We start from the raw sequence: 14,631 nt of genomic DNA, 5'->3' as shown, positions 1-14,631 counted from the left end.
TAAGGAAAAACTCCCTCTGAGGAAGAAACCTCAGGCAGACCCGACTCAAAGGGGTGACCCTCTGCTTGGGCCATGCTACAAACATAAATTACAGAACAGTTCACGGATGAATATACAAGAAATGCTGTTGGTGCACAGGACAGGAGGATCGCCAACATGAATACAACTCCCATCTCTGGATGGAGCTGCACCTTAAACAGAGAGGAAAAAACATAATCAGGCATCAGAAAGACAAAAAATACTGTATAATTTGCCAGCATTAAACAACAAGAAAAACAGAAAAATACTAAGGTGATCGCCAGCCACTAACCCTAAACTTCACTAAAAGACCCAGAATTTAGGTAAAGTTGAGGCCGCAGCCTGCTCCAATTACTAATAAATGAATTAAAAGAGTAAAAAGCGTAAAACAAAACTGTACCAGTATGGTAGCCATATGAAAGGGAAAATAACTGTCTTAAGTCTGGACTTGAAAATCTCCACAGAATCTGACTGTATTATTGACGTAGGGACATCATTCCACAGAACAGGGGCATGATAAGAGAAAGCTCTGTGACCCGCAGACTTCTTATTCACCTTAGGGACACAAAGTAGTCCTGCACCCTGAGAACGTAAAGCCCGGGCCGGTACGTAAGGTTTAATTAGGTCAGCTAGGTAGGGAGGTGCCAGTCCATGAATAATTTTATAGGTTAGTAGCAGAACCTTACAATCTGATCTCACTGGGATAGGAAGCCAGTGAAGGGATGCCAAAATGGATGTAATGTGGTTGAACTTTCTGCTTCAAGTCAAAAGTCTGGCTGCAGCATTTTGAACCAATTGGAGACCCCTAATGCTGGACTGCGGTAAACCAGAAAATAGAACATTGCAGTAGTCCAATCTAGAAGAGATAAATGCATGGCTCAGGGTCTCGGCATCAGCCGTAGACAGGATGGGACGAATCTTTGCTATATTTCGCAGGTGGAAGAAAGCAGTCCTAGTAATATTTCTAATGTGGAGGCCAAAGGACAATGAAGGATCAAAAATTACCCCAAGGTTCCTCACTTTGTCAGTGTGATGTATAACACACGAGCCGAGGCTGAGCGTTAACTGGTCAAATTGATGCCGATGTCTCACTGGACCAAGAACCATCATGTCAGTCTTATCAGAGTTTAAAAGTAGGAAGTTTCTAGACATCCAACTTCTCACTGCTGCAAAGCAATCTTCTAAGGATTTTATGTGAATGAGATTACCAGCAGTTATCGGCATGTATAACTGAGTATCATCTGCATAGCAGTGAAAGGTAATCCCAAAATGCCGCAATATGTGCCCAAGGGGTGCTATATAAAGGGAGAAAAGCAGGGGGCCTACGACAGACCCCTGTGGAACCCCAAATTTCATATCACTAAGGTTAGAGGTAGTGTTACTGTACAAAACACAGTGAGAATGACTGGCCAAGTATGACGTCAGCCATGCAAGGGCACTCCCAGTAATCCCAAAATGATTTTCCAGCCTATCAAGTAGAATATGATGTTCCACTGTATCAAATGCAGCACTGAGATCTAACAGCAACAGAACCGTGCTGGTGTCCGAATCCATTGTAAGCAGAAGATCATTCACTACTTTAGTGAGAGCCGTCTCTGTGGAATGATATTTTCTAAAGCAGACTGCAGTGGCTCAAAGAGATTATTCTCAGTTAGTCTACAAGCTGCCGTGACACCACTTTTTCCAGAATTTTAGAGAAAAATGATAGATTTGATATCGGCCGATAGTTTGTCAATACACTAGGGTCAAGATTAGGTTTCTTAAGTAATGGTTTAATCACTGCAGATTTGAAACATTTAGGAACAGATCCAGAAGTTAAGATTAATAATAAATTAAAGATTAATCATTTCCAGCACAGTCGGCCCAAGAGTGGGCCACAGGTCCTTAAACAGTTTTGTTGGCATAGGATCAAATAAACGGGTTGTGCTTGGTATGACGTGTATACTGAGAAATCATAGTTCTGTACAGTTTCATTTGAGTGGAAATGAGAAATGCACCATTAAACTATCTTGCTTCATTTTTAAAGTAGACCTGCATTGAAATAAATGTGGTCAGATCTCAGAAAGAAATAGCTGATATGTATGTAAGACCCTTATGAATGCAGTAAAGTAAATCTGCAAGCCCAAATTTGTAATTCAGTGGAGAAATCTTCGTTTAAAAATGACAAATTTGCAGCTAAAATTTGGCCCTCCACGAAAACTGTTTGTACATCCGAGACATTGCAGTGATGCAAGGGAGAAGACGGAGAGCTAGCACCTTCAGTCCAATCCCGCGCGTTGAGTGAATGCAGTACTAGCTATTTCTCAATAGAAATTGATTTTATCTGTTAGTAATGTTATTGTTATACACGCCCTGGTTTCAACATCCAAAAGTAAGCCGCAATGAATGCAAGATACGAGGTCTGTCCAAAAAGTAACGGACCTTTTTATTTTTTGCAAAAACCATATGGATTTGAATCACGTGTGATTGCATCAGCCAAGCTTGAACCTTTGTGCGCATGCATGAGTTTTTTCATGCCTGTCGGTTGCATCATTCGCCTGTGAGCAGGCTTTGTGTGAGCTGTGGTCCACCCCTCTTGTCGGATTTTTATTGCGAATAAAATGTCTGAACGATTTGGAGCTTTGTTGCATCAAATTTTTCCAGAAACTGTGAGAGACCTCCAGGTGGACACCATTCGGAAAATTCAGATGGCTTTCAGGGACGATTTTATGGGGATCACACAGATTAAGGAGTGCTCCAGCCGGTTTAAAGACCGCCTACGGCGGCTGAGAGCGCGGCGCACTCCAAGCGCCGATCGACAGGCTGAAACCCCGCTGAAACAACCAGATAATTTCCAAAGTGAAGGCTTTGTTGATCCGGGACGTCGTCTGACTACCACAGAACTAGGAAGAAGACGTGGACATCAGCACTTTTCGGCACATTCCACTGTTACAGGAGTTTTTGTCATGGAAAGAGAAGCGGAGGGATGCGCCACGGAGCCGCTCATGGTGCGGACAAAAGCACCTCCGTGTTGATCTCACAGGACGGCTTTCAGAAAGCTTTTGGTGGCTTTTCAGTCGTGTGACTATCCGAGAAATTGTGGATGAGCTGGATATGCCAGAACATGTCCTGTGAGGCTTCATCACGGCGTTGCTTTGCGCGAATCCCTCCACTCCTCTTTCCATGACCAAAACTCCTGTAACAGTGAAATGTGCCGAAAAAGTGCTGATGTCCGTCTTCTGCCATTTCTGTGGTAGTCAGATGACGTCCCGGATCAACAAAGCCTTCACTTTGGAAATGATCTGGTTGTTTCAGCGGGGTTTCAGCCTGTCGATCGGTGCTCGGAGTGCGCTGCGCTCTCAGCCGCTGTGGGCGGTCTTTAAACCGGCTGGAGCACTCCTTAATCTGTGTAATCCCCATAAAATCGTCCCTGAAAGGCATCTGAATTTTCCAAACGGCGTCCACCTGGAGGTCTCTCACAGTTTCTGGAAAAATTTGATGCAGCAAAGCTCCAGATCGTTAAGACATTTTATTCGCAATAAAAATCCGACGAGAGGGATGGACCACTGCTCACACAAAGCCTGCTCACTGGCGAATGACACAACCGACAGGCGTGAAAAAACTCACGCATGCGCACGAAGGTTCAAGCTTGGCTGATGCAGTCACACGTGATTAAAATCCATATAGTTTTTGAAAAAAATAAAAAGCTCCGTTAGTTTTTGGACAGACCTCGTACAGCTCTGCATGCTGAGATCAGCGGCGACATCGACAGCGGGCAACATTCTTCCCCGACCCTTACGCCTTGCTCTCACTGCCTCCGATGCACTTACCGAGTCTGCAGGCTCGGTAAACGCCGCAGCGGGCCACTCACGACCGCCCCCTTGTCTGCTGTGCAGAGCTGCGGTCAACTCCGGCACCACCTCCCTGTCTACTGAATGGAGGTGCGGCCAAGTTGGCAACAAGTCCAGAGACTACGCTCGCTGTTTTGATGTGGAATGCTTCGGCAGCCCGCAAGGATAGACTTCTTGCGGAGAAATCCGCAGCGCCACACGGTCTCGATAACCGCAGCCGCAGAGCTCCATGGGCACTGAGCAGGGGCAGTCCTGGAGGCGGGCCGACTGGGCAGCCGCCCGGGGCAGCATTGCGGGGGGAAAAAAAAAACAAAACGGGGTGGGGGAGGTTGTCCTGACGGGAGGGGGTTCATGGTTTTGTTCAGAATCATCTTCTTATTACTGGTAACGACGCTGCTTTCCTCTCACTCATTCAGCAGCTTCACAGTGCTTTAAACAGTGTGGACGCTGTGTGTCCACAGACTTCAATAGCAACACAGAGTGCAGCGAAACAAGACGAGTCATTGGATAAATGCTGGGCTTTGTCCCGCCCATCGGACGCTCAGCGTGTCTGGGGGTCTATGGGGCAGTGGGCTGGCCTTGGCCGGCCCGGACGCTTAGCTTCTGCATGATGATTGGATGATCTGTCTGAGGCTGAATCCCTTTTTGATTGACAGCGAAATGAGCGAATCAGCGATCTTTTGGTGTAAACATCCGTGGGAGCATTTTTTAATTTTCATTCTGTTCTGAGTTGAACCGGAGACTTTCCTAATCCTCTTAGTGGCATTTTCTTTGTAAAAAAAAAAAAAAAAAAAAAAAAAAGACTAGCGACAAATCAAGCTTCTATTTGTGGTGTTTTTGTTTGTTTTTTTTGTAGCTGCTTGTTTGGAGACTGACTTCTATCACTGTTTCTGACTTCTATCGCAGTTTCTGTCCCTACCGAGCAGCGGGTGCTGCTGAGCTCCTCCACCGTCACAAAGCACTCACAGGCGGACACACTTCACACTAGCCTCGCGCCAGTCCCAGCTAGTGAGCTAGCTAGGTAGCAAGCTGCACATAATGGCAATTTGAATGTTGTGGACCGGATTTTGGCGAAGCCATTTGATAGTCTTCCTTACGAAGAAGCCATGGCTGCTGTCATGGCTTCAACTCTCAATGGTTTGCAGGCCAAAGTTAAAGCAACAGCCCCCAGTGCAATGTTTGTGCATTGCTATGCACACAGACTGAATCTGGTTCTGTCTTAGGGGGCTAAATGCTTATGAGTGCAGAATATTTTTTGCATCACTCTCTGGGTTTGCCACATTTTTTCTCAAAATCCACAATCCTTTTCTTGAGTCTGCAGGCTGCTCAAGGTTGCCCAGAAATGCTCCTACTTGATGGAATTTCACATCACGGATAGTGAGCACTGTGGCAAACAATTATGATGCCTCCTGCAAACTTTTGAGATGATCATTGCAGATATGTCCATGGATGATGACACATTAGACTGTGCCAATTTCTTTGTGTTTGTTATTGCAGTAGTCATTAAAACCGGAAATTTGTTCTTGAAAATAGCTGTTGTGAGTTAATTTGTGGGATTGTGGGTGTTCTGGACGAAGTTAGTGTTTTCATGGGTGGTGGGGCGGAGGTGGTGGCCACATTAGTGTGCGCGGGGGGGGGGGGGGCGCTTGTAGGGGGTTTCGCCCGGGGAGTAAACCACTCTAGGACCGCCACTGCCACTGAGAGAGGTTTGTATGTTTTTAATGACTTGGATTGTTTGCGGGTCCCGCATCCGTACCCCGCAACAGTAACACCGGAGGCAGTGTGAGCGAGGGTTGTCGCGGTAACCCCAACCCCAGCCCTGCCCCGTGAGAAAATATTGGCTTGCATGGAGTGCCTCCGTCCGTTCACTCTTACTGCAGCTGCATTGATCATGCAGATCCTACTTACATTGCAAAAAGTCCAGAAAATATCATTTTTATGCAGTCCACAAACATTCAGACTTAGAGCAAGATAATATAAAACTCACCAATAATTGATTTTTACAGGGAAATATGATCGAATATAGATCTAGTCTAAAGGCAGAACAATCATAAACAACCTCGAAACGGCGGTAGGCTAAAGACAGTAGATTTTCAAAAATAATTTTCAGGCAAAAATAAAAGAAATGCATACTTGCCAAACGTACCGCAAGACAATCTGAAGTTTAAAAAAAAAAAAGTCCATTCTTCCGTATAAGACAATAAAAAGGTGCTTTTGTAAGAGATGCAAACTGACGTGAATCCACTACTGTTGGCGTGCGCAATGCATGCTGAGATAGGGTCTCCTCTCTTACGTCTCGGCAACATCCCGGATGTGATGACAGTTTTGCGGAGGACCAAATTTTAGCTGTAAATTTGTCATTTAAACGAAGATTTCTCCGTTGAATGACAGATCTGGGCTTGAAGATTTACTTTACTACATTCAGAAGGATCTTATGTGTAAATATGTCATTTTTTGGTCCAAAGATCTGACTGCATTTATTTCAGTGCAGGTCTACTTTAAATAAACAAGGAGCGACTTTGTAAGTGGACTCTACTGCTGTCAGCATGCATTTAAAATGGCTGGTTCATACTTAAAGCGTTCGTTACACAAGCGGTCGTGATGGCATCGCTGCCTGAGTTTTCACCATATTGTTGACGATCAGTGGGCTCCAGAGATGAAATATAGTTCGTAGTCATGCTCATTTCAAGCAAATATTAATAAATGTCTTTACCAAGCATCAAAATGTCTTCCCAAATGACACAGTTGCTAAACGGCACAGCAGCAGCCAGCAGAGAAACACAATCTAAACGGCTAAATGCAACATTGAGCTCACTGTTGCATTGGACTCATGTTTTTGTTGTACCACTGTCATTCACTTCAGGAAATGTTCCACACCCAAACCAGCATATTCCCAACAGTGGAGTCGGTGCTGTATTAATGGACCTATATCATCCGAACCACATGTGATAATCAATCATCTGTTATTAAAAGAGGAACTGGAATATTCCCAATTATATAACGGCTGAGTGGATCCTCGTGATTTGATTGGTGCTTTGTATGTCACATGATATGGATTAATTCATCCCATTTGTGTTGCATTGCATTCAGAGTGCGGTTTGGTTCCATTTAGAGTGCAAATTTGGTTCCATACGTTTGGTACCATTGCACTCTCACGTGCACATGCGCACACGTGATCACACATACACAAGTGCGCATGAGTACGCGTGCACGTGCGTGCATGCACGTGCCCGTGCGTGCGCACACATGCCCTTGCATACTCATGCGCGTGCACGTCGCCAAACGGGCGCGCTCGTGCACCCACACGCGCGCGCGCCCACTCATGCTCATGCGTGCGCACACACACACAAAACCAATCCACTGTGCTGCCTGGAGGTTGTTAGTAGGAAGAGAGAACAAAAGCTTGACTCATTTTTGACGTGATTTTTTTAATGTATTTTTTTGCTGCACTGAGGATGTATACAGTCTTATTTTTGTTGTTCATGCACGCACAAGCGCCGACCAGGTTGCGTGTGTGTACGCGCGCGCAGGGGACACGACTCTCCTGAGACATAATTTGAGCTAACTGACACTGCTAGTTCTTGTAAGATATATACACAAAACAAATCCACTTTGCTGCCTGTTAGCTGGAAGAGAAAGAAATCCTGGACTAATTTCTGATGTGACTTTTTTTTTTTTTTTTTTTTTTTTGCTGCAGTGAAGAGGTATAGCTGGACCGAGCCGGTTGCGTGGGCGCGCGTGCGCACGGGACAGCGACATGATGATTTGATTGAGTTAACTCGCTGCTACACACACACACAATCCTCTCCCCTGTAAGCCGTCTGGATGCATGAAGAGCTGCTAACATGAAATGCTGATGTGATTTTTGTCTGAACTGAGGAACTACAGTTTTTTTTTTTTTTTTTTTTTTTTAATGGAAGTCCAAAGTCAGTGCACAGCATCACTGGACTACACGTCACAGTGGAACACCAAAATGTAAGTCCCTTTTCTGTTGTTTATAAATTAATAAAATATCAAATGACAATGATCTATTTTAGCCATTGTATAAAACAAATAATGAATGTTTTTACATTCTTTCAATGGTACGAATATTTAAATATTCGTACCATTGAACTCATAAACATTCATTATTTGTATAACAGCAGACTCCACACTGTGTACAGAGACTCAAATAAAATCCAGTGTTTCATGGACTTCCGGTATGGCAGACAGACGAGCGGCCGCTTAATTCTACATCTTCCAGTGGGTCCAACTTCCCCTGGCGTCTACACACTTAAATTATAAACAGAAAGCAGCTTAACAAGTATGCCAGGCGGCAACAAAAGAAAGACAAGAGGAAAAATTCAAGTTGACAAAGAAGAGACTTTTTCACCGAGTGAAAGTGATGGAGACCAGAGCGATAGGTGAGCTAGGTGAGCATAGCATGCAAGCTAACAAGCTAAACACTGATAACATGGAGGATATGAGAGCTAGCATTATCGCCGAAATTCAAAAAGTACACATCGAGGTCCAAGAGCTCAGCCACAAAACCGGACAACTCAAGAATGACCTCTCTGAGTTCAGGGAAGAAATGAACTCTAGGCTCAACACTGTGGAGAGCAATGTTAACCAAATGAATGACAGAATCGAAGCAACCGAGGAGCGAGTAACAGAGATGGAGGAATTCAGTGTGGATGTGAAAGATGCCTTATCCTACACACTTGATCTACAGGACGAGTTTCAATCTCGTCTTGAAACACTTGAAATATTTTCCCGCAGAAACAACATTCAGACCCACGGAATAAAAGAGCAAACTGAAGGGAATGATATAATGGGATTCATGGAGAATTTCATTAAAACGGAGCTGTCTCTTCCCCATACCACTCTGGGAATACAACGTTGCCATCGCTCCAGTGCCCCTCAGCCTCCCGGGGACTCCAACCCAAGATCTATAGTAATGTGCTTCCTCGAGTTCAAGACCAAAGAACTTGTACTTCGATCAGCATGGAACAAGAAAGTCATTATGTTCAAGGAAAGACGTGTCTTCTTTGAACATGACTATACAGGTGACACTTTGTCAAAGAGAAAAGCATACATCCCCATATGGAGAGCGCTGAAAGAAAAAAACATTTGTTTCCAGACACTGAACCCTGCACGACTACGTGTCACCTTTAAACCGGTCCCGTGATCTACAACAACGCAGGAGACGTGGCAGAAGACCTCAAGCGAAAAGGAGTGATAGACGGAAGCATCACGACCCAAACAACGACAGGAAGACCAGCGGACGTGAGGATGTCCAAACCACACTGGCAAAAAGCTGATTCTCCACGACGCACGCGGGAATCGGGGATCAAAAATATCCAAGAAAGATTAAAGGAATTTCGACGTGACGCAGATGCTTCTTAAGAGTTTCTTCTTTACTAGATGTGAAACAGCACTTAACACTTTCCTCATCTAAATGGCAATCTTGACCCAGATGCTGGATAGCGATTGCTTGTTTTTCTGTTTTGCGCGCTGCTATTGACTTGCAGCCCGTGCTATCAGGGGCTCCCTTGTTCCTTAGGGACTCTCCTCTCAACTTCAAAGTGGGCAATTCACTTCACTAGTGGAAGTCACTGTTATATTATGTTGTTTATCACTGCTATTACTGTTCTTCCAGACCGACCCTTTTGTTTATGCTTAGCCATATGTTCTATAATGTGCATTGTTGACCTAAGTAAAATTAATAGACAAAAGTATAACTTCATCACCCTTAACGTAAACGGCTTACATAACCCAATAAAACGCAGTAAATAATCAGTAAAATTAAACGTGAGAAACCAGATGTGATATTTTGGCAAGAAATGCATCTTAATGACATTGAGCATGAACAAATTAAAAAATGGTTCAAACATACTTACTATTCATCTTTTAAAAAAGGAAATGCGAGAGGAGTGGCAATTCTTATTTCAAACAAAATCAATTTTGAGTTCACTTCACAAATTTCTGACGCTGAAGGAAGATATGTGCTAGTAATTTCCCTCCAGGAAATAAGCAGTTTGTTAATAAAAATTCAACCTAATATGTACTGAAATATCTGGCGTACTTGTGTGTGCTGGAGACTGGAACACTCATTTATTTCCTTCTCTTGACTCCTCTACAAATAAGAGGATACAACCTCCAGCAATATTGATTAACAAATTGCTCAAAGAAGTGGGTATGAAAGATGTATGGCGAGATTTTCAACCACATGAGAAATGCTTTACCTTTTTTCCCCATTCACATACTATGTTATCCAGATTAGATTATTTTTTTTCATGCTCAGCTCAGACAGACACCGGATTTTTCAATGTGAAATTGGAGTAAGAGATGTTTCAGACCATGCAGGAGTATATTTGACGTTACATTTAGATACTAGGCGAAAAGAAACCCTTTGGAGATTTAACAATAGCCTCCTCAATGATATAGATCTCAAAAGATATGTAGAAGAACAATTAACAGATTACATATATCATAACGATAATGAAGAAACTTCACCTAGTGTGATATGGGACGCTGCAAAAGCAGTTTTGAGAGGAAAGCTCATAATGTGGTCATCAATTAAAGAGAAAGAGAAACTAATTTCAGACAAGACTGCTGAACTAAAATTCTTAGAACAACACATGAGAAACGACAATGATACACTGCAAAAAAATTCTTTCAGTGAAGCAAATATTAAACAATTTATATGAAGATCACATAGAAAGGAAAGCAAAATTTATCAAACAAAACTACTATGAAAATTACTTGTCTGGAGGACACAAACTACAAGCTAACCACAATATTCACAAGATAAGAAACCCAGCTAGCAACACAGTACAATATAATTTAGAAGAGATTCAGACATCCTTTATTACTTATTATACAAATTTATACTCTCAGCCACCTGCAGCAGATGTAATGATAGAGACTTTTCTTACAAATTTAGACTTACCCTCGACAGGAAGAGAACAAAACAAAAAACTTACACAAATAATAACAGAAGAAGAAATCGACAAAGTAATTTCAAACCTAAAGGGCAACAAAATGTCTGGCTCTGACGGGTTTCCGTCAGAGTGGTATAAATGTTTTAGACAAAAAAAAATTATACCTTTGCTTAAATCTTGCTTTATGTGCTTACAGGAGGTACAATACCTACATCCTGGAATCAAGCCCTTATCTCTGTAATACCTAAAACAGGAAAGGATGTAACTGAATGTGGCTCATATCGACCCGTATCAATACTAAACGTAGATTATAAAATATTTACAACAATCCTGGCAAAAAGATTAGAATACATTATCCCAGAACTAATAGATACTGACCAGACGGATTTTGTGAAAGGGAGACAGACACACAACAACATCCGCAGAGCCCTTCACCTTGTAAATTCATGACAAATACAGAGTCAGTTGTCCTAAGCCTTGATGCCGAAAAGGCTTTCGACTCTGTCCGATGGGAATTTTTATTTCTGACCTTAAAACGCTTTGGCTTTAATGATCAATTTACCCAGTGTCTCAAATCACTATATCATTGCCCCACAGCCAGGATAAAAATTAATGGGGATCTTTCTGCTGAAATTTCACTGAAAAGGGGATGCAGGCAAGGATGCGCCCTCAGCACAACCCTATTCGCATTGTACATTGAGCCCCTCGCCCAAGCAATCAGAGAAACAGAGAATATCAAAGGCGTCTTTGTAAAAGACACAGAATACAAAATTTGTCTATACGCTGACGATGTTTTGCTTACACTTACTAAACCTGAAACCAGACTAATCACATTAATAACCCTACTTGACACATTTGGATCATACTCTGGTTACAAATTAAATTTCCACAAAACTCAAATCCTTACTTACAATTAGAAACCAAGTAAAAATGTCCTAAAATGCTTACAATGTAATTGGAACAACTGTATAATTAAATACCTAGGGGTCCAAATATCCAAGTCAAACGATCTTTCTAAATTTAACTATGACCCCCTGACAAATAGTATTAAAGCAGACATAAAGAGATGGTTGCTCCTCCCTATGAACATGTATCACAGAATTGAAATGATAAAATTGACCATATTACCTAAATTACTATATTTATTCCTGGCATTACCAATCGAAGTGTCCTCCAGGCAGTTTGTTGAATGGAACAGAATGATTTCTAATTTAATTTGGAATAAACAACGTCCACGAATAAAATACGAAACCATGCAATTAAGTAAGAGTGAAGGAGGAATGGCTCGCCCTTGTCTTGAAAGTTACTATAAAGCCGCACAGCTTAGAGTTTTGGTCTTGTGGTGTGACTCAACTGAGGATCCCAAATGGAAAGGAATTGATCAAGCAGAGATTGGTGTTCCTCTTCCCTCTATTTTGGGAGACAAACAGAAAATGAAAACACTCTTAAACAGTGTAAATGTTTACATAAGAACACCATTAAGTATTTGGTTTAAAGAATTTAGAAAAGAGACCTTTGAAAAAGCTGCACGAATTTTGTGCTGGCCTGCTTATGATACACAATTTACTCCCTCCAAAATTGATAGCAAATTTCAATACTGGTGTAACAAAGGAATAACTGTGTATTGGAAAATATCAGATGGCAACATAAAAAGCTTTCAACAACTAGTAATTGATTATGCCTTGGAGAAGGATGACTTCTACAGGTATCTTCAGTTGAGACATCACTTCAATGACATCAAAAATACAAAACAAGAAACTGATGAATTGGTAGTCGAGATGTACAGGTTGTTGACTTTGGTTTGACAGCACTGGTTAACATACATGAACAGTGACTATGTAATGAGTCACACTGATGGCACGTGTTCATCAGAAACTGCTTTGGGTTCACGTGAGGGCAGTTTTAGTGGCTTTGGTCAGGTGCATGTATTGGTGAATTTTTATGCTTCAAAATGATATAGTGACTACAAATTCTGATTCACGTGGTGTCTCACAAAGCTCACATTTTTAGTTTACCAGAATAAACAGGGCAAGGCAAATATATTATCTGAATTATGAGCCGTAGTCTGTCAACAGAGGAGCTCTGGTTGTACTCAGTTCAAGCCGGTCACCCCATACATGCACATTATGAAGATCAGCAGTTTCAGATGAGGAGTGACTCATTTCAGAATACAGCTATGTGCAGAAAGTAAGACAGTCTCTTGTAGTTGGTTTCCTCTTTTTATGCTGGAGATGTGAGAGGTGTGAAGGAACACTTGTACACATGCTGTACGAGTGTGAAATAACACAGAACCTTTGGGAAAAGATATCACGAGGTCTGTTAGAAAAGTATCGGACCTTATTTTTTGCAAAAACCTGATGGATTTGAATCACGTGTGCTTGCATGAGCAAACCTTGAACCTTCGTGTGCATGCATGAACTTTTTCACGCCTGTCGATTGCGTCATTTCCTGGTAAGCAGCCTTTGTGTTGGACGTGTGTTGTGCTCGGTGGATTTTCATTTCAAGGAAAAAGACGGAACAACTGGAGCAGCGCCGCATCAAATTTTGCCAGAAACTGGGCGACAGTCAGGTGGAAAGCATTCGGAAGATTCAGATGGCTTTCGGTGACGATGCTATGGGCATCACACAGATTAACGAGCGGTACAACCGGTTTAAAGATGTCCGCACAACGGTGGAGAGCGAGCCACCGTTCGGTCGGCCATCAACATGCTGAAATGACCAGATCATTTTCAAAGTGAACGCTGTGGTGATGCGGGACCATCGTGTGGCTATCTGAGAAATTGCGGAAGAGGTGGACATCAGCACTTTTTTGGTACATTCCACTGTGACAGAAGATTTGGCCATGAAAAGAGTGACGTGAAATTCATGCTGCTGACGGCAGCGCAAAAGCGCCTCCATGTTGGAAGTCTCACAGGACATGCTGTGACATGCTCACCTCTTCCACAATTTCTCAGATAGTCACATGACTGAAAAGTCACCGAAAGCCGTCTGAATCATCCGAATGGTTTCCACCTGGCTGTTGCCCAGTTTCTGGCAAAATTTGATGCGGAGCTGCGCCAGTCGTTCCGTCATTTTCCTTGAAATGAAAATCCGCTGAGCGCACTACACATGTCCTCACACAAAGACTGCTTACCAGAAAATGTCTGACTTGACAGTCAAACATCAATGGCATTATGGCATTGAACAAAAATCACAGGTTCATTCCTGGCTTGGACATTTAACTTTTTTGATTCTGCAGCAATTCTCTAGTTTATACACTACTTCAAGGGCAAGTAGTGGCTCATCCAACATGAAAAGCATAATTGTATTTCATATGTTAAAAAAAAAAAAAAATGCTTACAGTAACATGACATTTTTCTCTGACAGTTTCTGGGACCACGAGGTTCAGAGGGCACCCAGAGACTTGTGGACACCTAAACTTACCAAAGCAATCATTAAGTGCTACTGGAAGTCCTATTCACTACTGGGATTACTTATTTTCATTGAGGTCAGTGTTCAGTTTGTATATTCAGTTTGTATAATTCTTCTATCTTGTTTCATAGACACCCCCTTTTCTACTTTTTTTTTTACTAATAGCCCAATTTCATAGCCTAAAGAGTGTGCATATCATGAATGCTTGGTCTTGTTGGATTTGTGAGAATCTACTGAATCTACTGGTACCTTGTTTCCCATGTAACAATAAGAAATGTACTCAAAACCTGGATTAATCTTTTTAGTCACATAGCACTACTATTATTCTGAACACTACTGTATGTTAAGGGCTGCCTTATGTCTTACTTAAATCAAAAAAGTTACATTCTCCAAAGTTTTTTTTTTAATATATATATATATATATATATGGTATGCAGTCTTACCTAAAG

The 14,631-nt window shown here is 42.2% G+C and overlaps 1 protein-coding gene across 3 annotated transcripts in view; it reads left to right on the top strand.

Moving 5' to 3' along the window:
* Positions 1 to 14,631, top strand: part of LOC117515689 (multidrug resistance-associated protein 4-like) — a 216,465-nt gene that overhangs the window by 19,473 nt on the left and 182,361 nt on the right. For all 3 annotated transcript variants that reach the window (XM_034176378.1, XM_034176386.1, XM_034176371.1), the window contains exon 3: positions 14,138 to 14,258. In XM_034176378.1, coding sequence (XP_034032269.1) covers positions 14,138 to 14,258 — 121 coding nt within the window. The remainder of the gene's footprint in view (positions 1 to 14,137; positions 14,259 to 14,631) is intronic.

Source organism: Thalassophryne amazonica, chromosome 1, assembly GCF_902500255.1.
Source record: "Thalassophryne amazonica chromosome 1, fThaAma1.1, whole genome shotgun sequence".
NCBI classification, from domain to species: domain Eukaryota; kingdom Metazoa; phylum Chordata; class Actinopteri; order Batrachoidiformes; family Batrachoididae; genus Thalassophryne; species Thalassophryne amazonica.
This window is presented reverse-complemented; position numbering and strand designations above follow the sequence as displayed.